Source organism: Calliopsis andreniformis, chromosome 10, assembly GCF_051401765.1.
Source record: "Calliopsis andreniformis isolate RMS-2024a chromosome 10, iyCalAndr_principal, whole genome shotgun sequence".
Lineage (NCBI taxonomy): Eukaryota > Metazoa > Arthropoda > Insecta > Hymenoptera > Andrenidae > Calliopsis > Calliopsis andreniformis.
The window spans coordinates 15380264-15407113 of NC_135071.1; the positions used below are offsets into that span (position 1 = coordinate 15380264).

At 39.3% G+C, this 26850-nt stretch overlaps 2 protein-coding genes across 9 annotated transcripts; one reads left to right on the forward strand and one right to left on the reverse strand.

The window, feature by feature from the left end:
- Window positions 1-1982: 1982 nt before the first annotated feature.
- Window positions 1983-8449, reverse strand: LOC143184490 (retinaldehyde-binding protein 1). The gene is made up of 5 exons (XM_076386763.1): window positions 8242-8449; window positions 4189-4529; window positions 3390-3518; window positions 2632-2866; window positions 1983-2232 (listed from the first exon to the last, which is right to left on the reverse strand). Exons 1-5 carry the CDS (start codon window positions 8363-8365, stop codon window positions 2198-2200), a joined length of 864 nt encoding a protein of 287 aa, XP_076242878.1. The 5' UTR covers window positions 8366-8449; the 3' UTR covers window positions 1983-2197.
- Window positions 8450-8699: 250 nt separating this feature from the next.
- LOC143184489 (venom dipeptidyl peptidase 4) lies at window positions 8700-25906 on the forward strand. 8 transcript variants are annotated; one of them, XM_076386756.1, is made up of 15 exons: window positions 12154-12388; window positions 12898-13176; window positions 14520-14820; window positions 18577-18634; window positions 19451-19689; window positions 20599-20673; window positions 20767-20819; window positions 21065-21261; window positions 21798-21967; window positions 22362-22462; window positions 23334-23794; window positions 24089-24371; window positions 24864-25058; window positions 25230-25390; window positions 25590-25906. In XM_076386756.1, the coding sequence occupies exons 3-15, from the start codon at window positions 14809-14811 to the stop codon at window positions 25904-25906; spliced, it is 2322 nt and encodes a 773-aa protein (XP_076242871.1). In that variant the 5' UTR covers window positions 12154-12388; window positions 12898-13176; window positions 14520-14808. The 8 variants fall into 8 exon arrangements, with proteins under 8 accessions (XP_076242873.1, XP_076242871.1, XP_076242872.1 ...); XM_076386757.1 differs by having other exon boundaries at window positions 12930-13176; XM_076386758.1 differs by lacking the exons at window positions 12154-12388; window positions 12898-13176 and adding an exon at window positions 8700-8785.
- Window positions 25907-26850: the final 944 nt, after the last annotated feature.

The window sequence follows — 26850 nt, forward strand, 5'->3', positions numbered from 1 at the left end:
TTATGAATGTCTGAAAAGGTGTGTAATTTACAGAAATAACGTTTACTCATTATTATTGTTTCTACTTGTATTATTCAGTATTAATGCAGAAAAAATAATGTTTGTAAGGATTAAAATGTGTGTAAGGAATAATCACACACGTCATTTTGGCTGATTTGGTAATTCTAGTGTCAATAGTACTCTGTAGTGTAGTATAACTTTACTGAGTTAATTATCAGGTGATCCCAAATTTTTTACTACTACTGTAACTAATGAGATAAGCCTCTATTTCAACATTATTGTTTGCTGAATTAAAGAATTAAATATAATCAACCTACAGTGATTATTAAAAAATTACTCTTAGTAAGATCTAACTACTTATGTCAAGTTCGTCTAGTAATAAGTGTGAACTGCAAAACTTCTGAAACTCCATTTCACTAGTTAAGGGTCTTCAGCTGTAAATTCAGTAAAAAGAATTTTGAAAAATTCTAAAAAAGATTAAAGTGTCTTAAAATGCCTCTTTTCTTTTTTTAATTCGCGAGTCTTCTCGATGCTCCAATTCCAATTCAATAACTGCAACTTGCAAATTATTCCAGCGGTTTGTTTTCACAAAATCAACTACCCATGATGTAATGTTTCGAATTCCTCTGCGACTGCTTACTCATTGTGCTCGTTACGTTCTCGTTTCTGTGCTACTTTGAATCAGGCTACCCCGTGTCAGAGTGAGTTACATAGTTAGGTCAAGTTCGGGTGTGTTGGCCCGTTATATAAATGCTGTCTAGTTTCGACTGCCTTATTATTTATATCGTGCCCCCCTTTGGTAGTTTAGGATGACTAGGACAGTCCTAATTACTGCTGGTTGAAGCCAGTTTGATTTTGTTATGAAACTTTCCTTTACATTCTGTTAGCTCCAATTTTACTTTCAACCATGGCGCCTAAAGTTTCACTCTTATGTGAAACACACTCGTGGTAACATTTCATTTCTTCCTCACTCTTTTTTTTTACTTTTCCCTGAGTTCTAAGTAGAGATTTGAATTTTATATCAACTTTTTTTGTCTATTACCACGCAGTAACAAACGAATGGTAAAAATAGCGTCTGTGGAAAGGAAGAGAGGTCAAACCTTAGACAATTGAGCTTGGCTCGCGAATAACGATCACCTGAATATTAAGTCGGTTATACGGCAATAACTTCTTCGTTCGCCGATGAGAGCTGTCAAGATTCTTCCATGGAGAGGGAAGTGTGTTACACAATCCGCGGAAATTACCTCGCGGCGCATTTTCCGCGGCGATGATATGGCGTGCTCGATTACGAGATTACGATTACGAAAGGAACGCGGAGAAAGCTCATGAAATACGCCACAATGCGAGAAAGTTAGTGGATCTGAAAGCTTGTTTTTCCTTAGACTATTATTCCAGCGAGAATGACTTAAATTTGTGCATTTGTATTAAGTTAGTCGACTGGAAAAGTAGAAGTTGTGGCTGTTGAAGGATGTAAGTTGTCTTTCATTAATTAAATACTATGAAACCAGACTATATAATGAATAGACTGTAATTGTAAAGAATGATGGAAAATATACAGGACATGTTAGGAAGTAGATTAATTTTAATAATAACAAATTGATTTTGTACTCTGAAAACTACTGTGCGATCATTCTTTTTCCATTTTTCACAGTTTCAACCTCTACGTCCAACTATTTCTCAATTTGCTCAATTTGAATACAAAAGGTGAATTAGCTTTAGAATTCAAATATGTACATTTACTAATTCTTGGTAGACATGTTTGCGAATCACTGTATATTCAATTGGATATATATTTGAATTCGTTTTGCAAATCTTCTTACATATTTGTACGCATCGTGAAACAAAATTTCTGCTTTCACATGACACCATGGTAATATACATATAATCAACTGTATTTGAAGACAGCCACAAGTATTTTAAACGCGAGTAAGTGTGCACAGGGAAAAGTGTATAGGAACGTGAAGCAGGTAAAATGAGATGGGTCCATACATCTTTTTCTTCATTTCCAAGAGAATATTTATAAACAACTATCATACAAAAGTATGTATTTTTTGGTAAAACCTTTATAATCAACTGCCATATAAAAGTATACAATTAATCATAAACTCCATTAGAAATCAACAACAACTTTGTACAACCGAGTGATGTGATCACAAGGGGACAATTCGAGCCTCTCTTACTAACTTCCTTCGTCAGTCTATTGATTCTTGCGGTACCCATAGCTGTTCCACTCTGAAAGCAGAAAGAACAAATTAATTCATTCTATCATCCATAAAAAATGGAAGTATCTCTAACCGTAGTTTTTATCTTGAAAAATCTTCTAACTTTTCTAACTTCACTTCTTCATATTAGCTAACCTTCGCCGACTTACAGTGGACAAACTTCTTTTTTATTGCACAATTGAGACCTCAGTTGAGGTCTATTTCAGCTTACAAGTATGAAATGTACATAAAGTATTGTATAAGTATGTAGTGTAAGTTACAGTTACAATCTTATGTGTATATATTTCTGGTAGAGTTTGGTAATGTCACCTGACTAAATGTGAGAGTTACATTCTCTCATAAAGGTGAGAAGGTATGAGCACGCTTGGATGTCTGGTTTTACGACCTTTAATTTTGGAAGTTTTCTCACCTTTAATTTTATCCTCTTCTTTAATTAAAGTGGGGTACCAGTCAGCGCTGCTATAATCGATTTCCGGTAGATTACCGCCATAATTCTTAGGCAAGTGACTGGGAGGGATGAAACCGTGAAGGGAGGACATTTTGTCACCATGGAAGTGCATACGTTTCTTCAACTTCTCCCTAACGAAGGGCTTGAACATTTGCCAGACCATGTTGAACAGGAATGGCTGCTTCACGATGTGGACCTGGAAGAGGTGAAATTGTCTGTGTACTTTGCTCTAATTAGCATCCCATTAGGATTCCATTTTCCTTCCAACACGAACGTCTTTCGCGGTCATTTAAAGAATTGGATTCGTATGCTAATGAAGGAGTGTTTGCGCGCTCAGAATCCGATCTCGAACAAAAGGACTCCTTTCACGTCTCAGGTAGAGACAAACAATGTGAAAGTCTTGCATTTTTTATTTAAAAACTGTGATCTTTGGTGCAGACGCTAATAAAATTTAGATAATCCTGACGTAAGGCAAAACGACCTAAATCACATATTTCTATTTTCGAGATGTTGGCATTTAAAGTTTTCTCACTTCATTACTGTCTTATAGACTTGTGTCTCCTTGATCCCTTATTTTTAGGAGAAACAATTCTTTTAGTATCCTCTTTTCTTTTTAAAAGTATAAATTCTGTATTCTAGATGCCAATTAAGACCCTAATTCGAATTTTTTGAAAATGTGACATAGGTCGTTTTGCCTTAGAGCCACAGAATTCACGAACCTCCTTGAGACGCAGGGGCATAGCATCCTGAATGAAGTTCAGAAGCTTCATGCTGAAGGATGGCGTGAGGCCCATTACTTGCTTCATGGACAGACCATTGAAGTCCATTATTACGACAGTTCCAAATATCTGGAATAATTAAATCGTAATTGTGAAGTCGGTGTTGAACCAGTTATTACAAGATTGAAACAAAAGAATGGAGATTATGGTTTGTTATGATTCAATGGAAGATAGAAAACAAGATTTTGTGATGGATTCCATTTACAATGATTTGCATAACCGTGTGAGCATTATAGTATACATTTCAGCATAAATGGCGAACAGGAAGTTCTAGAAATTGATAATCAATGTAAATACTTTCCTACTTAAAATTAGAGATTGATTATGTCGCGAAGAATAATAATACCTCTTTTCTTATTCTTCAAGACTTTTTAATCCTCTTAAGGAAACCCATAACCGCAGGAATATAAAATATGAAGAAATCAGTTGAGAATATAATCATGATAACTGCAACTGTTCTTCGACATTATTTTCTAACTTTCTCTAATTTTTACTGACACATACTAAAACTATTATTTAACACAATGTTATATAACATTCCTTTTCCCTGTATATAACAAACTTTATCACCCTGCCTGAATTCTATTCATGAAATGAGTATTATACTATTAAATTAGTGTGACTCATATTTTAATTAATATCATTTCAGCAGTTTGCAAACAGTTGGGCCATGAAGTTCAATCAGTTTTTCAGATTCATAGAGCGTGGTCGCGAGTTTAAGTTACTTTCACCTACACACCTGAGTTTCTGGTTCCAGCATGGCGACGTCGTGGACCAAATAGAACAACCGAAGGATTTGATCGGCGCTGACTTTGGATGGGTCCCAAGTTTTTCCAGAGTTCACAATCAGTACTCTGCGTCCCTTATGATCGCGTCCTTTGAGGACGTTCACCACATTTCCCTCGAGCAAAGCGACCTTCTCATCAGTTGGCAACAAATTATCGAAAAGGGATGCGTTCTTCTCTTTGAAGTCCGCCACCCTCTTCATCAATTCGTAGGCACTCTTCGCGTAAAATTTGCATGGCCGCAGGAAAATCAGCAGGAAATCGTCGTCAGTTGAGAAGTACAGCGTCTTGTCCTCTGTAAAAAGAATTGATCAATACCTGAAGAATCTTCCGTTCGTTCGCACTTGAAATGACCTGTGATTTCCAGTCGAGTGCGATTGCAAATCTAGGGTTACGTTTGTATTACTTGACAGTGACATTGCCTCATGGTGCTGTGTGATATATGTACATGTATGCAAATCTGAGGCAGAAATATGCAGTGGTAACGGAAGGATACGATTACCTATTAATTTAAAACTGTCGTTCGAGTTTTTATAATCAAGAATTGTTTTAATGCGATCTACTAAAGTGAAGGAGAAAGTTATGGAATAAATGAAGAGTTAATTGAATGATTATGGATCACTGTAAACTAATTATTGTTGGCATTCAAGGAATACAAGATAATCAATCTCCTTATGGAGACTCATGTCAGTCAAGGGTCTCGCGTGTCAGGCGAAGAGACTTCCGTAGCATTATCCTCGTTAAGGAAATTGCGAGGATTTTTGTTTGCCTGACGAAGTTGATTATGGAACTTTCAAGCAAACAAGCCTTGAATAAGACGAAGAAAAAGTAAAAAAGCTATGGTAACAACGTTCATTCGTTGTTAGAGGATCTCGCGATATCGACGAAAACTCATAGTCATGTCAATGCTAATGATGCATGATTTTCCCGATATACTTTCTCCCACAGAATGCTAATTAACCCTTAAAATCAGAGTTATTTTATTAGAAAAAATAATTTATGAAATTATGCAGAAAATTCACTACTTTTTAGTGTATTAATCTATATAAATTATTCATGTATATCTTTCGTAATGCATATTAAAGAATGAATTAATAAAAACGCTGTAACTTTGGTATACAAGCTGAGAAATTATGTTTGCAATATTTCCTTGTTATAAGTTCGATCTTAAATTTATTATGCTTCGATACTGTTTAAAATAAATGGGTTGTAGGTTGTCTGAGCTACCAACAGAGAGTTGACTTCGGAAAAGAGTCTCTTGTTATAAGCTTATCGTCAGAAAACCGTGAATCGATAGCGAAGGAATATTGTGTTAGCATCTGACTATCTAGCAGTTAAAACAATACAGTAGGATCAATAAGTGCAATGCTGAATGAATGTTATTTTAAAACGTGGGATGCTCTAACACAAAGTGTGTCTTTCATTTGCGAATTGCGCAATTTAACCTGCGTATCTTTACAAACATTGAACTGGGACAGCATATCTTTTCCCAGCGACGAACATCCTTCTGCGAAATTGAATAGTAACTATCGAATAGATTATTTACGACATTTAATTGTTCAGGTTGTCAGATCTGAATAGGCTATACACGAAGAAAAATAGTCAATTTCCAAACTTAGCGATTCTGTATTCCCATAACAATGTATTATCAGTATTCTATGTTTATCATTAGGTGTTAACACTTCTCTCAAACTTCTATCAGCACCTGTCTCAATATTTGGTCATTCCAACTCATTTGTTGTTACTTCCAGGTTTATATTGGAGTTAGTCATGTTATAATGAAGACATATTCTATCATGATTTAGTTTACAGAAACTGTACAGTAGTTTAGTTTATCGATTTCTGGGGGTTGTTTCTGACCCTATTGTTCAAAGTTTCATAATTATCTGAAGTGTGAATAATTCTCGTGGTTGGCTATACTAGGCTAGACCCTTTACTTTTAATACAGTAATTAGTAAATACTTTCAAAAAATATGACGCTGTATTAATGTTAATAAAAATTAGAAAAATGATTAGAAAATTAGAAGTATTATTTCCACGAATTATATACTTTTCTGAAAACTGGTAATTTCAGATCTCCCCTCTCCCTGTTAAAAATAGACACAGGTAATATCAATAGTTTTTTCAATAGTTAGTATCATAATTTCCTGTCAAATTATTCTAATAAATTAGAAAGAACAGAAATAAAATGAACGCTCCCTCACCAAAGTATAAAAAAATATAAAAAACACACAGAAATCAAATCTTTTACATTCCTCTGCCTTATCTCAACAAAATGTCAAACTCTAACAATGAGCTGTAGTTCACAACATGTACTCGTTTTCCTTTGTCGCCGATCATAAACCCGCTATCAGCATTGTCAGCGTTATCAACGCTTCTGCGCCAGTGCAATGAGAGTGTTATCTTCGATTTCCTTTCTCAACAAGGGTCAAGGTCCGCTGTGGTTATCAGTCCAGATTCGGAATCGATCGTCTTATCATCGATCCTCGATCATTCGTCGACTAACGCAGGTTGTTTACGGGCGAGACGAAAGTAATTCCTCCACGAATTCGAGGCACGATGGAAGGAAGACAGTGTTCGCTGGCCTGATAACGCGTTATCGAACGAGTCTGACCCCAGCTTCAAACTCCGATGCACTGCTGGAGATCGTGTCAATGCTCCAATCTCATCGAGGCGTTTTATACACTCAAAATCTTTCGCTTATTTCTGATCTGCTGTTCTCTTATCTACGCTCTTGGGAACATATTCGCGAGTCAAATGTCAATCTCGCGTGTACGTTCGCTTATCGCGAAACCAAGTACACTTCGAGCTTGACCCTCGCGGAGACGCGTGACAGATTCATTTGTCGTGCTTTTTCATGTTCATATTTTTCCTCTTATTTTTCCTGCGATGGTCATTTGAATTAGAAGAGACATTTGACGAGTTTCTTCTCTGTGGATTCGTGACCTCAATGAATGACTGATTCATGTGGAAACGATTTTTTTATTAGAGGAATCGGAGGTCGAGTGTTGTCCAATGTCATAGGAATATTTTATGCAACTGTGATGGAAGATAAATTGGGAATTTGAAATTTTTAGATGAACCTACGACAATTTTTCTGAGCACGTGGATCGTTTCACGAGAAGTTTTAGAATTTCTTAGCATTTCAGAAATTTTGATTTATAATAGGATGGTAAAGAGAAAAATTAGAATTATGAAAAATATATAGAACTCTAGTTTCTCTATAACTGAATATTATTATTCTGGTTTTAGAATAGTTCTTGGAATTTCATGAAAAATCTCAAGCTTTATCGCAGCAGGGAACGTGTTAACATACAGCAAAAGGCGAAAATAGGAACACACTAAGACTAATGCACAAAACTGCTTTAGTTTGCGCAAGTGGAGCACACGAGCCTTTGATAAGTCTCCGAAACGCGCCTAAACACCGTCTGTGCCCACAGGTGTGTGAAGTGACTTCTAGATCCAATTGCTTGCTTGTTTGAGAACGATAAGCCTCTCGAACTGGATTAACGACAGTTCTAGTCGACATTCATCGCCAGTTAATTGGAAATGGAAATTTACATTAAAATTCAGTGTTAGAAACATCGTCTGACTAAATGAAATTAAATTGCTTTTCTGAAATTCTGAACTGCAGTTTCAGTATACTCAAAGGTGCAATCAGATTTTGTTAACAGATACTAAAAAATTAGTACACAGGTATTAAAAAATGTAAGACTTCAGTTGAGATTTAGGACACAGAATTTCTATTCTCAGAAAAAAGAAAGGGCACCAAGGTAATGTTTTCGCTTAAAACAAGGGTTCAAAGAGACCCAAGACAATCTGTTCATAAAACAATATTGAAGATGAGAACGTGAAACGCTAGTACCTAGAGAAAAAAATATATGTAACTTAGATCATTTTGCCTTACAACCACAGATATATTTACTATCTTCTCATCCATCAGGTAGAAAAAGTGTTCCAAGTGTATCCCAGTTTATTTCCACGTATAAAAGACACTTGGTACTCACCCTCCAAGAACTTTTTCAAGGCAAGTATACCCTCTCGAACATTTTCCTCAGTCTCTCTTAACTCCTTGAGGGCCACGGACCTCGCTTCCGGTCCCGGCTGGTGAAGTTCAAGCTCGAACGACATGCTTCCGGCTAGGGGGCGAGGGTGACGATCGATCAGACCGGTTCAACGCTTGGTGTGCAACGAAACGGTCCTCGCGTCAGGACGACCACGATATATCTGTGACACGATACATCTCGCACGAGGAGAAGGAGGCTTCCTCTTGTCCACCATCTCGATTCAATCTTTGACCGCTCAAAGTCCAACGCGGACCGATTCCGTGGCTGCTTCGACGGCCGATTTCGTGGCAGCCAGTGTGCACGGTTAGATGAGACACACATCAGCGTCGTCGCCTGATAAAGAAGCAACGTAGGGAGGGCGAGCCCTCTCCGTCGACTGATAAGCATCGATCGACATGGCGACAGCTCTAAGGGGACGGACATGGGAACCCTGGGTCGAAGATAGCGGGCTTCCTTCGACAACAGGTGGATTTCGCCTCTGGAGGTAAGAGTAGTGAAGGATGGACGCTCTGGGAGTTGCATTCGCGGGGGTTCTTTGTGGCTTCCCTCGTGGATCCCATGCATGCTGATTCGATCTATCTTTAGGGTTTAGATAACACGATGGGAAGCTTTGCTGCGTGAAGGAAGGTTGGAGATTAAATTTTGTGTTTCCTTGTGCTTTATAAGTGGCTGTGTGTCGAGGGAGAAAAGGAAAGATCTACCTTTTGGGAATTCTTTTAATTGAGTTTTTTAAACAGAGTGAATTAGAAGTAGCTTTTTTTTACTTTTACTTGTTTTGCTTGATATATGGATTTAAGCGTTTATGTGTATGTATTTATTATTAAAGATGGGAGATTGTGGAAGTACGAAAACAATACAATACAATTGAATATGAAAGGTCTCTTATCTGTCAAGTGGGATGCATCGTAAGGGGTATCGATGCAGTAGAAATTGAATTTTACTGTGATCAGATTAGATTACGTATCGCATTCAAATATTTTTGTTGGGACACAGGTAATGATTCGAGTCGGATATTTTGTTGTATCTGCGGAATTAAAAGAAATTGCGAAAGATTAGAGTAATTGACGTTAGCCTGCGCGAGGTTGAAATTTCATCGTGATAAAGACTTAATTATTCTTCTTAGAATAGAAAAAAATAAGATTCGAAATTCAAAACAAATTCTTATCGAATAAATCCAAATATGGCGAACGATAATAAAAATATTATTTAAAGAAACAAGCTCTGATTTGTTTGATCAAAAAGGTGTTGCGAATTTAATTTACGCGAATCGACAATTCTATCACTGGATAAACATGTGAACGAATAAACTTAGAAGCTAGAAATTTCTACTACTAGTTCATTATCACGGAGTTTGCTTCCTTAAGAGAGCCTTTTTTCTCGCAAATCTACAGTCGAAGTGTTCTCAACAAGATAGGAGCTCGATTAAAGTCCACTATAACAACTTTGCTGACTCAACGATGTCAGAGTATGAATCTTTTGATAAATAATCCACCGCTGCACACGTAAAAAAACGAGTGGACTTGCAGCTGGGTCTCAAGGTTAACAAAGTTGTCTGCTAAACAAATATCTCGGTGAAATTACCAATAAACGAAAGTAATGTACAAACTCTGCGTTTCTAGGCTGAGTGTGAATCAACGAAACGGTGTGTCTCATGTCTGAATGTAAAAGCACTTTGCAGCAATTTTATCCAGGAAATATTTTGCAATTCAATGCATAGTTTTAACATTTTTACGTAAATACAATACGAAATACACGAAACTGCACTGACAATTATACGCATCATGAATGAGTAGCTTCCCCCACTGTGCTAGTCTTCAGCCACATGCTTGGCCACGTGACACACAGTGTTGATTCATAGAAATCGGTACACTGATCGTTCGAACAGAATTCAATCTTTTCATACATTGTCATGATAATTTTTACCTATTTTATGTAATGAATGAGGCAATAAATCAGCTATAGCTTTGCATATTGTGTAATAGTAATTAAAGCATTTAATTTATCAATATTATATCAGCTTTGAATACCTGACTTATTACCAAATTCATAATCATGTACCAAATATTAAATCACAAAATCTATTTATATCCATCGATATAGGATCAAGATAGGTAATTCAAACAAAACTAAAATTACAAAAATTTGTAGTCATTACCACTTAAGAATCATCATCATAGCAATCGACATTTATTTTTGTATTATCGTTCATATCGCGCGAACTTTCGGTAAGGGGTGTCCTGATATTTAAATGAAATCGACAGTACAGATTCGAAATAGTAAACATGGAGGCCACAGCAGATGGCGTCATTAACATTAACATGCACTGTTATCATTAACGAAGTATAGGATAAAGCTATCACGTAATGCATACAAATAAACATATATATATAATCATTTTTATCTGAGACGTCAGAAGGATTCGCGAGAGGGTTTTTTTGGATTCACAATAAGTTCTGAGTAAATCCAAAGTATCGACCATGGATGAGTATCATAGGCAAGTATGCAGAATATATTGGACGAGCAATGCTTGTTTCTGGTCTAGGCTTTTGAGGCTCTAGAGCTCTATTACCATTTTTATGTCACGCTTAACGATAGCAGCTATATCTGAAATAAGAATGTAGCGCTACGAGTGGTAGGAATTCAAATTATAATATCGACACGAAACTAAATACAGGGTGTTCTGATAAGTTAATACGGAAATGAGAAGGGAATGAAAAGGGAATGAGGAATTTCATAGATAATTAAATATAAAATGACATTAAGAAAAATTAAATATAAAATAACATTTTTGCTTATAACTTGAAATTGTAGAAACGAATATAGAGGATAATTTAGTGGGACACCTTGTATATTGGGTGGTATAGTAGGAATGTTTTCTCGTTTGCTGGCGTTACCATATTACCAACGTCAGTTATGAAAACAATGCGTTTCCTGCATCCACCGTTCAAAAATCGTAGAGGGCGCTCGAAAGCCAGTGGTTTTTTGAGAAGTCGATATTTCAGACAAGACAGATATAAGCTGTCCAGTTTCTCCTGCGTACTCGACTGTGATACACAAGTGGGTGAGTTGAATAGAATAAATAATGCTGCTAGAATAAATTATGAAGAAATGTTTGTTTCATTTTGTATGATCGTATAAATCGAGGGTGCGATAGCTGGTAATTTTTTGCGGTTTCTAGTAAATTTTATTCCAGCGCCATCTAGCAGAATTCCCTGTAAATTGAGAGGTCGACACCATGGTTGCATGCTATCAGGCGTCGGGAAGCTTTCCTCGCTCGCAAACGTTATCATATACCCAGTTATCAATGAAAGGTGGCACTACCGTTTCGAAAAATGAAGTGTTATCAAATCTGCTTAATATGCAACTGCACAAGTGTAAGTGTAATCTGAGCACTATCCTGGCAAGCATTATCATAAACGTCCTTGCGCATTTTTCACATGTATGCACTTCCTGCAACCATTGCTATAAATACTTACTATCACTAAAGTCTTCAAATAATACTTGACTTATTTAAGCAATCTCTTCCTTAATTTAGCAGTCTAATTTTTCCTTCGTTTTCGAGATTAATTTTTTAATTAATGCGTCGATTTTTCTCGAATTCTTTTTCAACAAAATGCATTTTATTAATCCACAACGTTATTTAACCGCCTCTTATCACGAGCGTGTTTGAAGTGCCGTAGTAATGGGCATTCAGCGAAGATTAGCTGATTGGTTCGAGGCTCGCCGAGGTTGGCGACATAAACGACTCGTTTCGGGCCCTCTTCCGGGTCGCGTCACGTGTCGCGTGTCACATGAAAGATGCAGTGATCGCAGCAACCGAACAGTTTGCACCACGGCTTTGTTGAATGAAGGTTGGCTACTGCGGCATTGACCTAACAGCTTATCACTCGCGACCACCTACGAGCGGATGAACTTCTGGCTCTCACCATGTGCGCGAAACGTATCGACTGCATAAACGATACTCGCTAATTATGCAGAATATTGATTAAACGTTCGATGTAATACTAATCGAGTTTTCTGTACCAAAGGCCCTGAAATGGTCAGTGTAATTGTTTCTTCTGCAATATCTTCGAAACGCATGATTAAGGTAACTCGATGCCCGCGTTGCTTTGCATACTAAATCCCCCTCTCTCGATTCATTAGCGTGAATTGATGCACGCAGATAGGAGCGAAATTAGAGCCGAGCTTCCTCTCTTTCTCGCGATCGTATCGCGAAAAATTGGTCCGAAGATTAATTGGTTCATCAACTGAAGTCGGTTTTACTTGAGTCGTGGCTCCTTTAGATCAGTGAATTCGGTCCCCTTTGACTCTTGGGAGGTCGTGGTTCATCTGATATGTGCAAATTTTTCTGCAAATCATTTTAGAGTCTCACATTACTTTGCCATGAAGACATATTTTTAAATATATTCTATTCGGTAAATATATAATTACAAATTGCATCTATTTTAATAAAACTGACCAGTTTTTACACAGAATTTATTTGCAAATTTAATATTAACGTATGTCTCAGACACATAATCCTTGACTTCCTAAGGAACTTCTAGGATCACGATCTCTACGGGGTTAAAGATCTTGATGTCCATTTCTTTTGATTAGGACGGCGACTGATACAGTGCAAATTTAAACAGAATCGACGAGAAAACGAAGGAACGTAACGAGTTGATGTGACTATCTCGAAACTATATGCTTGGGGGAAGTACACGAGTACCCTAGATTGATTGAGTGCAGGAGGCCATCCTATTTTCTCTGGGTCTACGTGCGACGAACACTGAGCGTCAGTGAATTCGAACGAACTCACTGCCAGGCTGATCAGTCAATTTAGAAACTAGTCAATTTAGAATATTTCCTTGAGTTAAACGTATCATGGAATTACAGGTCAGTTCTTGGATGATCAGGTTTTTACTAAGATTCTGCTACAATTCTGTTGATCTTCTTTTAGAAACCTATCTTTTTTATAATTATCTGAGGACCCTGGTTATGTTGTCACAACAAAATAAAATATTTGTTCACATTTCTGTGCATCAAGATTGAAACAAATTATAGAGCAGGAACTTTTATACCTAAACCAAAGAATTACTTTTTTCTATTTTACCTAAATTGTACTACTGTTATGTAAGATCAAGAGAAGTGTATTACACTTTTAATACAGTCTTTTATCATAAAGGACTTCAATCCAGAGACACAGAAATAGAATCTGTCTCAGAAACATAATCAAGTACCCTGACTAATCTACTCGAAACCTAGGAAATTAGAAATCACTGTAATATCTCGAATTCAAACTCCAAAAACCACATCTTGTAGCAGCATTATTATTAATACTTCGCGTGTCCCAAAGTGTTATCGATCGATGTCGAAATCTTTAGCACGACATAGTGTACAGTAGTTTCGTCCTTTGTCGTCCCTATCGTCCATCGTTTGCACCGTAATCAAATTATCATCGTTCTTGACGCAACGCGTTGCAGCCGATGGAAACGGTGCCGTTCGATAACCGCGATTTACAGCGGCGAATTTCGAAAGCTTACAAAGTTATTGACAGCAGACCTCGTGAATCAGGATTATTAGTGACAGCCGACGACGGGGAAAGAATGTGAGGCGTCGAGATGAACGGTATCGTCGTCCTGGTGCAGGGGATTCCGTTCGACATTAATCCATTTCGATTTTCTTCGAATTCTATTTTTACTATAACAGACGTCGCAGTGCATTTTTGGGTCGCTCGTTCCGTGACGTTTGCAATATGTAATGCTGCATGCTCTGACATTTCGTCACTCGTTACAGTTCCTCGAAAAAACGAAGAACACCTCTTTCTCTTGTCTGAGCTGCTCTATCGATTGAAGTAATCATGGTAACATAGTTTCGACGACAGGGAGATAAGGAATCTGAGGACTATTGATACCGAGACGTTCCCAGAGATACAAAGTTCATTCACGTGGAAGGTATAATCGAAAGGCATTCACTGCTATCGGACAGGCGTTTTTAACGTTCGACTCAAACAGGTTGCAACCTTCGCTCACGTACACCTGCGACCTTCGCTTAGACAATACTTAGGAATACTAATTCCTATTTCGTTCACAACATTTTTATAAAAATATCAGACCATATCTCAAGCCCCATTATAGATTAGCAATCAGCCTTCTTAAGAATGAAATGAAAAATAATTTTCTCATGTTCTCGGTCGGTTTATCGATCCCATACGAATGTTCACAAGTTTCTATTTCTAGAGAAAACCACAAACCGAGGAAACATCGTTATCAGTGGCTCTCGTGATTGTACTGCAGTTGTGGGATTAACAAAGCCAAAAAGGAGGAAAATACTGTGATATATCGGGTATGCCCCGTGTTTGTCGAAGAAGGTGGGGGCACCTGCCACTTCCAGCACGTCGGGAAATTACGCGATGGATCAGTCTATGGTCGGCGCCCTCGTGAGATCCACCGAGACGCGACCTCTGAATCATCGTCGAGGAAGATCTACGCGCGAGCATTTAGTGGAGCGCGCTGCCACGTATCCGCTATGCAGAAAGGGGTAGGTTGTGCACCCTTGCGCATAAATTTCACAATCTTGGTGTGGGGACTGAAAGATTGAGCTTGGTGTCCTGGAAGTTGGAGTGTTATTCATGGACACGTTCTTTTATACATTTTTTGGAAGAAATATTCATGGTAAAATTAATTTAAAAATTAAGAGTCTTTATTCTTAGTGATTCGTGGTAATTTGAATGAAATATGATAACATTAGAGAATAATCCCAAAGGAACATTGCTGTCAACTCTCATTTGTATTCAATTCGAACCTCTCTTATAATTTCAACAACCTACCAAAGCTTCAGCAATAATCCTCGTTTTTTAAACACAAATTCGCACTCAGGTTCATTCCTCTCTCGCAAAATGAGATCATCAGCATTTGTGTTCCTTCAAAAAAACTCGTAAACGCGTTCACTGCGATCGCGCGTGTTGCAATAGCTAACAGCGCGAGGAAAAACAACGGCGTTAAAAGTGAAGCACGACAGAGATAATCGATCCGTCTTGATTTTCCATTTTCCATCTTCTCGCGATTCGACGTTCCCCTGTCGCCCAGCTCCACTTTGACGCATCGATTTCTATAACTTTCCTTGGAACCCTTTGTCTCGCGGATGGAGAAGTTTCGATGGCACGGTTCTTCGACTCGATTTATCGTCGACGATGCACCCGTCGCGGCGATTCTCGAAGAAAGCTCGCTCAGAGAAAAGGGGAAGACTCGGCGGAGGTTAAGATACGAGAGAAAAAGTGCTGGTAAATCGAGAAGGGTGGGTTGGTAATTGTTCGACGAGGGAGAATCGTTTCGTTGTTCCTGTCGTTGGAGGGCTAATGACTCTGCCAAACGAAGTTTGAAAATGTTTTCGGGGGACGCGCACGCGAAATGGGGCGAAAAGGTGGGAAATTAACCTGTACTGCTCGCTGTCAGTTTTAAGCTTGGTTTGTAGTGTACTGCATTATCTCGATATAAGCTCGGGACTTGACATCGGTTAGGAGATTATAGAAGTAAGGAATTTATGTCTAAGATCAGTTTGCGTTAGACACCCTGTAGAACAAGCTATATGTTATCTATCGAGTGTCGGTGAAGATCAAAGGAACTTAGAAAACATTACCATGTAATATGTCAATCAGGCTAAACAATTTAACATGATTATAAAGTAGGTGCCATCGTTAGCTGAACCTAGCGAATGGATTTGTAGTTTAGGATGTTTGAAATCGATTTTATTCAATAGGATTTTACAATATTTATCGTTATGAATATTAAATATATTTATTTGAAATATTTTCAATGTAGATTTTAATTATTTTTTAATGAGAATTCTATTCGTTTAAAATGGATTGACTTTTCGTAGTTATACTCGAAGAATTATTTTCATATGAAAATGCATGCTGTGGTGTTTTACATACTAAAAAGAACTTGTTATTTGAACAATTGAAAAGAGTTAAAAAAGTATCACGTGTCCCCGACTGCATTAATTTTCTAGTGCTTTTTCAGTGGACAGATTAATTTACTTCAGTATTTATTTATATTACATTTATCCGTAATTATCTTTCCAATTCTGCAGATAAGTAAAATACTTTGCGAGTCAGCAAGACTCTCAACACGATTGCTAATCTGTTTAATTATCGCGAACTGCATAATCAAGTTTCCGTAATTTTTTGATCATGGAAAACACTTTCTTAAAAGGCGTAGAACGCAGAGGAAATTTGCTTCTCAAAGAAATACGAAAATACGAACATTATGCAGTCTAACGGTTTCACGATTTGGAACTATCCTATTGTCTCCCAGCTAATTGGTCTGCACTAATTAAGAGGAGCTCTTTGAGGCAGGAGGTCTCTATTCCCTTTCAAGTGCAAAATCTTTAATAATAACAGATATTCACCAGTCATTGCTTTAGTTTCCAATTAATTATCCTTTGCTTGTTAGCCTCCACCAGAGTGGAATTCCTTGAATTCCGTTCATGCCCCATTCGTTCTCCTCCTGCTTGTCAGAAAAACGAGCACCGTGGTCATCATTTAGCCCAAGAAAAGAGTTCACAGTTTTGCACAAACTTTCGTCCTTCGACGTTGCAAACGTCAAGCGGAAGACACTGCTCGAAGCAAGAATTTCGCCAACGTCTACTATTCACGAGACACATCTGCTGACGAGTGCTCCTTCTACGTGGTAATCGTCTCCCTGGCTCTGCAATGTCATTTAACCCCTTATCTTACGATTTTTCTGTGGCTGCAGGCATCAGACTTTGATATAAGCGAAAAAAAACCAAATTAAGTAAATAGCGGATAATTCTTAGTAATTTTATTCTGTCATTGCTCTGCTTATTTAAATAATTATTTTTATTGCATACTCATTTTTGCATACGTTCCAGGGTCCTTTATTCTCATTTGCTATTTAAATAAATGTCAGGAACTTCAATAACATGACAAACTCCACTCCACTATTGCCAATACACTTCATACAATGAAAGTACTTCAAACTTCCATGATAAGATGTTGAACACTCCTCCTTTTATCTCCAAAAATCTGAATTGCTCCTAAACATCTTACAAACTCGAAAATTCATTCATTATATCCTACCCACCCCCAGAAAACGTTAAACAAATCTGAGTTTCTTCTCCTCTTATTTCGAAAAATCTAAATTGTCTCTAAACATCTTACAAACTCGAAGGTCTATTCATTCTATCCCACCCACCCCCAGAAAACACGAAACAAATCTCACTTGCTCACTCCTCCAAAGCGAGAAGACTCCTTAAAGGATTCAAGCAGAAACAGAAAAGCAACCCCCAACCCTCTACCGAACTTCCTTCAGTGTCCCAACTTTCAACCCCTTCCCCAGGAATCTTCGATTCGCTTCGTAGTTGACCGTGCACAAGGGGACAATTTCTAAATCCGCGAGACGAGGCGTCACCCTTTGATCCCTCCCCTTATCGCGACTCGACTTCAACCCCGCAGCTTCTCGCCCATTAAAAGCCCGCTGCAAGTTTTAGCGGGCAGGCGGCGATTTCCCAAGCTCTGCATAACGCGAAACGGTCCAAAGTCAGCGGGGGCAATTTCGCGACGACGACTCCGCGGATTTTACTGGCTGCTAGGCCACCCCCGCGGGAATTACCGTCGCGTGTCTGTTCCTTGATCTTTATGCGAAGCACGTGTCCCTCCTTCTCTGAGGAACGTGTCTCCACCCTCTCCCTTGTGTCATCCCCTAGGTACATCTGTGCCACCGCCTGCTTGGTTGTAGGGAAAAGGAAGCGAGAGGGGATGCTGAGAAAAACTTAGTTGAGGTCTTTGGTTCATTGGTGATATGCTTCTTTTGGGAAGGAAGGATCCTTGAGATGTGCTATTTTTTAAATATTTGTGAAATATTGTTAGTATGTGTATTACAAAATGATTTGGGACATAACGATACTGGTACGTTTATTTTCAAGTGAATTAGAATCTTCATTTTCCTCTTCAACTGGAAGCTCAATTTTTTCCAAAACGAAGCACAATATTACAAAATTTATTCAATATTTTTGACTTATTTTTTTATGCAGAACCACTAGTTTTCCGCTTGTACAATAATGTATAATAATTCCGTTAGCTCTAGAGTAAACTTCTTGCACAAAAAAATAACAACCCTCTTCTCTCTTATGGTACCACTTTGCACCCTCTGTCCCTATTGCCTCTCTTAAGTCACAAGAATCAGTATGGAAGAAGCGGGGGGTGAGAAGGTGGAATCCCAGAAATGAAAAGGATTTTTGGCCTTCGTGTTTCACAGAGAAGAAAATCTTTTTCAGGTGCTCCAGCTGTTAGTGCTGCAGGGATTCCTGGCACTCTTCGTCGCTGGGAAATTCAGTAAGTGTCCCTCTGTCTTCCTACGGATAATCGCGATCCCCTTAAGCCTCTTAGCGACCGGACGTCCAAGGGACGTCTTGAGAACGACGTCCTGGGAACTAATGCTCTCCCACGATTTGCGTTATTTCTTGCGAGATAAGTTTAATTGTAACGGATTTGCTCGGATCTGATGCTTGTTAGGCCATAAATTTGGCGGTGACCGAGATTGTACCAATGATGGTGGATTCCAGGGACATGGATAATGAGTTTTTCGTTTTTGTCAGTGACATATGTTGAACACCAAATAGTCCAGTCTGGTCATTCAGAATTTCAAAATTGTGTGAGTGGACAGGAAATTGCTTGACTCGGTAATTCTTTTATAGACCAATCAAAGATTTATTCCTGGATTTTGTGGATTAAGATTTATGAGCACCTTTGCTTGATACGAATGAAATCTTGCGTGTTACACTAAATATAATCTTTTGGTACCTTGAAATTCATGAACTTTGGAAGTGAGTAGTAAAATTGATTTTTAGTCATGCGAATTTTTAATCCTTCTAAAGGTTAGTCAGAGATTTATCGTTACTAGCTTTGGCAGATTAAGGTTTATGACTATTTTTATTTGATATGAACGAAATTTCGCGTGTACCGCATTCTTTTCTTGCATCCACATCAGTCCCAAAATTACGACTCAGAATATAAAAAGAATGATCACTTCAGACCGTACCTCAGAAATCCATTCAACCATAAAAGAGTTAACTGCTCTTTTACTCCTCTACCAATTCGTTTTCTCGTCTAGCCAAATCGTTCTCACGGAATTCGAATTTTTCCACGCAGTTCCGCGGGTGATCGACAAAGACGTCCCCCCATACGAGGGCAGCGATGAGGACGATCAAGAGGGCGTGAGAGTTCCATTCAATTTAGAGGAGACTTACGACCAAAGTTTCCGACCGATCGGGTTCAGCGGTGTCTGGAGAACGGACACGGACATCCTCTACACCGAACCCACTGGTGACCTTCTCTCCTTCAACGTGACGTCGGGGAGCAGGGATGTCGTCGTCGATTCTGGGGTCACGGTAAGGCGTATGGAGGCCTCGATTGCTTCGGGATCGAGTGCTCGAGAAGAATCGAAGGCAGAGAAAGAATCTGTCGGGTTTCGACTTAGCCGAGTTTGAAAATCGCGAGACGGTATCGTTACTTCGAAAGTTCTGAGTGTACTTAGAGAGTGGGAAGAAAAGATTTGGATGGGTGGATCTACAGGGTGGACCAAAAATCAGTGACTTCGTTTCATTGAAAAGTTTTGTGGAAATTAATAAAAATGGGAATGCTAACTGGGGAGCTTTTTACTAATACAAATAGTATTTTTTAAAATTTTATGTAGAGTGTTACTAAAGCCACTAAAGAGTCACTGAAGCAATATTTTCTTATGTAGATTTGTGTAATTTATGAACGTTGATGAGGAGTGCACTTGTACATTGTAAACTTTCTGGGTTAAATTTTATTTCTGAAGGAAGAGAAACTGGGAAAATTGCTAAAAGTAGAATGTGCAGTTTTGGGAAACGGAAAAGTGACTTTTTCGCTCACCTTGTACTTCTTGAACCGATTTCAGAAACTTGTATCTGAGAATCGATTTTATGGAGAAAATAGTGAGGTTCGATAGGGGTGTGATAATTGAACAATTTTCGTAAGTTCCTTCGTCGGTTACAGTTGCGACGCAACAATTTGATTCTGAAGACTATAAATAAATTAATTACGTCTTATCGTCTTACACTCACAATCTATGATTTATGTCGCAACGCGTAACAATTGATAACTCGACACGTAATTGATATTATCGGTGTCTGAGATGATTCAGGCAATCACTAGAGAATCTTAGTATCAATATTTTGTATTGCTAGAATTGGAAATGATCATGATAACCAGAACTTTATGATACTTCGAGGAATTACTTTACTAATCGCGCTTTTCATTTTGTTATCTTTCAGAATGATTATGAGAAGCCCTTTTTAAGTTTCTCATATAACAGCACGTACCTCTTAATCGGCTACGATTTTGTCAATGTAAGTATCCCTTAAATTTGTCTTGCAGAGTATCAACATTTGAATTAAAAAAGGAGATAGGATAAAAGAATGAAAAGATTTCCAATCTTCTAGGGTTTCAGATACTCACTGTACCAAAGGTTCGTCGTTTACAACATCCTAGAGAAGTAAGTGTTCCCGACACCCTACTCATGCCATCGATAGCTCTAACAGCCCGCTGATGAGCTGAATTATGAAACGATGCAACGCTCATCCCGTCACTTTCGCACTCCACGCGCGAAACGTTCGATAACTTCCTGATAAGCTTAATCCACAATTCCTCCCTTTACAAAGAATTATTTATCGTCTAAATTCTCAATCTAATCTCTTCTCAAACACCTTCCAATCAATTATAATCACTTTGTTTGTGTAGAAAGTATATGGCCATAGCAAATGGCGAGCGAATACCATTGGCGAAGTGGTCGCCTACCAAAAACGCTTTGGTCTACGTTTGGAACAATGACATCTACTACCAGGAGTTCTTGTACAGTGGAAGCAAAGTTCGGAGACTGACGTACACTGGTGTGCATGGTGTCGTTTATAATGGAGTGCCTGACTGGGTTTACGAAGGTGAGGAAAAACTGGGGAAACGAACTCTGAATAATTCTGTTGGTGATTATGAAAGGGGTCTAAGTAAAAAATTTAAAAAGGTAGTTTTCTTTCATTGTTTGAGATTCCATACTTAGACCTCTTAATTATGGAAGTGTTCTAAGTCTTACTAAGAAATTTAAAAAGGTAGAATTTTTCAATTACTTGAATTTTTTACTTAGACCTTTCAATTATGAAAGTAGTCTAAGTAAAACATCTAAAAATGTCGATTTTTTATCAATTATTTAATTTCTTACTTAGACCTTCTAATTCTGAATATAATCTAAATAAAAAATTTTGAAAAGTAGAATTTTTTATTTTCTTTTCAATTTTTTATTTAAATCAATTCAATTTAGTCGTTATTGTAAACTCCCACAGGCGTCGGTACGTATGGTTAAACATTACAGCTATAGAATTTCCAATTAACAGCGTGAACTACCGTACCCAAAGGATTAATTGTATTTCAGTTAAACTTTAATTTTGTTACCCCTGAAAATAATCGAGACTATGGTTCCCAGAGGAAGTGTTGGCGTCTGCCGTGGCCCTCTGGTTCTCTCCTGACGGCAGCCACCTTGCTTTCGCGACGTACAATGACAGCAGGGTGCAGGACGTCGCGATGCTGTATTACGGGAAGCCAGGGACCATGGAGAATCAATATCCCTCGGAAGTGAAGATCAAGTACCCGAAGGTGAGCCTGATAAGCCATCCAAGGAGCCATCAGAAATTCCCATATTTTCAGTACCCTCGCCCCTGCACCGAGATTTTTAATTCAAGCGGGGCAAAGTCTACTCAAAGACTCTATCCTTGCGGTATCCTTCGATACTCAGACTCTTTTGGGGGTCTGACAGAGTGAAAAGCGAAGTCGAACGAGAAATCGGGCGAATTGGAGAATCGTTTCCTCTCTTTACCCAATTTGCCCGATGGTGGAGACTGTCTTCAGAGAAAGAATCAGATTAGAAAGCTCGGCGTCTTCGTTGTCGAGTTTAAACGGGGATGAAAAGGGTTGCGTCGCGATTAACCCTGGGATTTTCTTTTCAGAAAGCTTCCCCATGACTGTCTGTATCGATATGACTTTTTTCCAGGCGGGCAGCCCGAACCCAATCGTCTCTCTGAGCGTCGTTGACTTGACGGATCCGTACTCTAGATTGATCGATCTTATTCCACCGTCTGTCAGCGTCGGCACGTAAGCATATTCAAGCCTTAGTGGCCTGCTGTTATAGCTGTTACGTCATGTTAGCTTGATTTTGAATAAACAGCTCGACTATCGTTAGCGCTCATAGCATAATATGAGTGATTTCACTTCCCTTATTAGGTGGCTTATCTGCGATGATTGGCGAGCTTCTGTGACGGATATTGCGGCAGAAGCTTCCTACTGATATTCATGTACCGTTTTCCTGTAACGAATGGAATAGCAATTTGTCCTAGATTTAGCTACTGAATTTTTCTTGTTAGCGATATTCGCTGTTCGATCTAGTTACTCTGTTTTTCGTGTTCTACTTTCGATTCGCGTGATGAGTGGCTATGGCAATATTCATAGAAAAATATAACACAGTAGTGTGTGCTTAAATTTGAATAGAGTCAGAGGATGCCATTACAATTCTCACATAACAGGTCGAGTCTTTGTTCCAAGAAAAAGCTCCAATTTGAATAGGCTTTAATAAACTTGCCCAATTCTCGAGGTAATGAATAGTGGAGCCAATATTGCCAGATAGTGGGACAAAATGTCTTCCAGTGACGTTATATAGTAGGAGATTGAGTGTATTCCAAAGCAATGCAGTCAAGTGTCATGTGGTACGACCACTGTTTTACTCTATGACGTCAGTAGAAGTCATTTTGTCCCAGTATATGGCAATAGTGAGTGGGACTGGGTCATTGGAATTTATTTATAAGTAACAACTCTATTGAAATTGAAGCGTGCAGTAGTGTACTTCCTTAATACTCACTCACGGTTTATTGAGAACGAGCTTACAGCGATAGTAAGTAGGGTAATAGTATCTGACATCAGAATCAATTCTCAATTACTTCAAATCATCAAAACTGCATACTCTCAACAGAGATAACGTCCTCTACACTGTCAATTGGTGGAAGGATAATGTAGTAGCCACCTGGACCAATCGCGTGCAGAATATAGCTCAACTGGTGCTCTACGACACGAATGGCAACGCTAACAACATCCTCTACCAAGAGGAACCCGAGGGCTGGCTACGTGTCCATCCACCCGTGTACCATAAACAATTTGCAGTCATCCTGAAGCTGCAGGATTCTGGTACAACAGCTGGACGATTCCTACACGTGACCAGATTTGAGTTCAGGAACGGAAAGTTGACGAGGGAAACCGATCTCACGCCTGGCGCGGCTGAAGTCCTATCGATATTGTCTGTCGACCACGCGAGAGGAAGGTTGTACTATGCAGCGACTGGAGCTGGCGAACCGACGCAGAAGAACGTGTACTCAGTACCTTTGGATGGTGGCGAGGATCCTGACTGCATATCCTGTAAATACATTACTCCTGAAGGTGAGTTTTTTGGATGAAGATTAAAGATTCTTCATTTTGAAGTAGTTGAGTCCATCGTTTTACTCAATTTTTAATATTTGCTGTGATTTAGAGTTATAACTCTAATTTAGAAGGGATACATGCTTCTTTGACACACTGGTTATTGTAGGTCGTTTATATTCTCTATGCAACACTTATACTGGTATCGTGGCCATGAAGAATGTTAATATTTAGTGTGGAAAATGTGGCTAAAATGCACATGGAGAAAATAAAAAAGGAAGAATATGCTTTAAAGTAATATGAACTGTTTTTTAGGAAATCCCTGCACCTACGCCCACGCATACTTCTCATCAGATAGCTCGTACTACGTGCTCACCTGTTCGGGACCAGATCCAACGACTACAGCGATCTTCGACGCCAATCACGAATTACTGTACTCTTGGGAGGATAACCAAATCCTGAGACGAAAATTGACTCGGCGTAAGCAGCCAATGGTTGAGAACTTGCGGATCAAAGTGAATGGATATAACAGCAATGTCAGACTGTACCTGCCACCCGACTTCGATGAGAGGAAATCGTACCCTCTGTTAATCAACGTGTAAGTAACTCTAGTAGATTCTAGATCATCTTAGAATGGTCTTTAATTTTAATTATATTTCAAATTCTGCAAAACTGCCTCTGCTTAAGGGATAGAGGTTTAATTATAGTCAGACATATTGACGAATATTTGACACCACTTACAAGCTACTGTATAAAGACTTACTAAATAAAGACACTCTTTGAATCCTCTATTCTCCTATTCATACTCGTCAATCACTCTTTAAATTTTCTCATCTGTGTCCTCAACCTCTCTCAATGACTAAAGGAAAAATCTTTAAAGCCACAAAAGCGTGAGACTCAATAAAACTACGCGAAAACCTTCTCAAAACCTGCTCCTTGCTCCTGCACCTCGCATTCAAGGTGCCAGCATCTTACAAGCCAGCAGACACTTAACAGTAGCGTTGGTGCCATTAGGCTGGCGTTTGGCGTGATTGATCTGAGCACGACATACATTCTCCTTATAATAGATACTTTTCGGTCCACTTTCCAGATATTCTGGTCCAAATACGGTGAGGATCACCGAGGAGAACTCCTATGGCTTCGAGTCCTACATGACTACCAACAGAAGCGTTATTTATGGCCACATCGACGGAAGGGGGTCCGCCTACAAGGGCAGCAAGATGCTGTTCGAGATCTATCGACGCCTCGGCACGGTGGAGATCGAGGATCAGATAGAAGTTACTCGGTGAGAAACTTCTGCCATAAGAATCCTTTGAAACAATATCTCACAGGGATGCTCCTACTCTCTTGAGAGTGTTTCAACGGCCCACGAGAGACCTACCCCAGAAGAGTGCTAAGTATTTTCTAATTTTCGTAACTCTGCGATAATCCTCCTTAAGACTCTCTATTTCAATAGAATCCTGCAGCAGAGGTACTCCTGGATAGACGCCAACCGTACCGCCATATGGGGTTGGAGCTACGGCGGTTTTTCGACAGCCATGGTGTTAGCCACCGACAAGGATTCGGTTTTCAAGTGCGGCATATCGGTCGCACCTGTGACCTCCTGGATTTATTACGGTAATTTCGCATAGCGCACGCAGCGCGCTCTAACACGTGGCAGCCGCGTAATTTGTTGTGGGGTAGCTAGCTGATAGGGCAAGATTAAACTAATATACGAGGCGAGGGTTGCAGCCTAGCTGCCGCTACCACAAATACATGCCCCTATCGATAATCTTAAGATAGACGCCGTGGACACTAACACTCTAATCGATCCTAGACTCCATCTACACCGAGAGATTCATGGGAATGCCACTTCCCGATGACAACCTGTCGGGTTACAACCACACAGACGTGACCAGGAGGGTGGAAGGGATCCGTGGCAAAAAGTACATGCTGATACACGGAACTGGGGATGACAACGTGCACTACCAGCAGGCCATGGCCCTGAACAAGGCCCTGGTCAGCAAGGACATCATGTTCGAGCTGCAGAGCTACACGGACGAGGCGCACGGGCTCACGGGCGTCTCTCCTCACCTTTACCACACCATGGACCGATTTTGGGCCAATTGCCTGGGATACTCGCATGCTCGCTGACCTGAATCACTCTTGGATCCCGAGTCGACAGGATGTCGGGAGGACGGCTGTCGCCTGGACCCACGGGCGTAACCCTGGACATCGTTGCTTGCAGAACGAACAGTTTCACGACGAAATTCACTTTTACAGCTTTGAACAATTGGCATGCCAGACTCGCTGGCTGCAAGTCTTTCGTCGTTGATATGGTGCAGGGAAGGTGGCGACGCTTTGAAGAACTTTTGCTTGAGAATTCGCGGCTGAGTTCCATGGTGGGAGGTTTAAACGAATGAAAGAATTAGCTGCGTGTGAAATTGTGAAATTGTTTTTACGTGATCGCTGTGTAGGTGTGAGATTTTCGACTGCCTCATATTTTGCCAGGTTTAAAGACGAAAGAACTGAATCTGAATTTGAAATCATTTATTACTGAACTAATTTTCAGCGGGATACTGATGTCTAGATGGTAAGATGCTCGTTTAGAGTTTCTGGAAATAAAGGACATTCACGCTGGCTCTGAATTGTCGAAATAATTTACTCAACCTGAGCAGTAGATAAGAGACGCTCGAACAAGCGGAATATCAAATCAATTTCGATGCATTTAAATTTAATTTACCATTACGTCTCCCCTAATGAGCAACATCTAAGTGAGTCGTTAAACGAATATTTAATTTCATTGGGCGTGCCTTATTAATTCAATAGCATCTCGCCTTTGACGTTTCGATTTTGATTGGGTGGAGGTTCTGATCGAAATGCGAAGACCGTATTTTACGTTCACTACTTCGAGCTACCTGTTCGTAATATTCCTCTGTTTAGCGTTTTTCGGTCGAGTTGAGCCACCGATCAAGTAGGATTGTAAAATATGCTGCTCGCAGAGTACCAAGCACTCCAAATTACCACTCGAAAGTACGATACCCTGGATATGGCTATTATTCCTCGCGGCGGAACTATGGACCATGAAATACTGATAT

What these genes read in the sequence shown, in the direction of transcription:
- LOC143184490 (XM_076386763.1), bottom strand. Translation starts at nt 8,365, where the DNA reads ATGTCGTTCGAGCTTGAACTTCACCAGCCGGGACCGGAAGCGAGGTCC. An exon ending in CTTGAAAAAGTTCTTGGAGG is followed by an intron (nt 4,530 to 8,241) that starts GTGAGTACCAAG and finishes TTCTTTTTACAG; the next exon opens with AGGACAAGACGCTGTACTTC. An exon ending in AGAAGAGGATAAAATTAAAG is followed by an intron (nt 2,233 to 2,631) that starts GTGAGAAAACTT and finishes TTCTGCTTTCAG; the next exon opens with AGTGGAACAGCTATGGGTAC.
- LOC143184489 (XM_076386754.1), top strand. Translation starts at nt 12,338, where the DNA reads ATGGTCAGTGTAATTGTTTCTTCTGCAATATCTTCGAAACGCATGATT. An exon ending in CTTCGAAACGCATGATTAAG is followed by an intron (nt 12,389 to 18,576) that starts GTAACTCGATGC and finishes AATCTTTTTCAG; the next exon opens with GTGCTCCAGCTGTTAGTGCT. An exon ending in GTTTACAACATCCTAGAGAA is followed by an intron (nt 20,820 to 21,064) that starts GTAAGTGTTCCC and finishes TTGTTTGTGTAG; the next exon opens with AAAGTATATGGCCATAGCAA.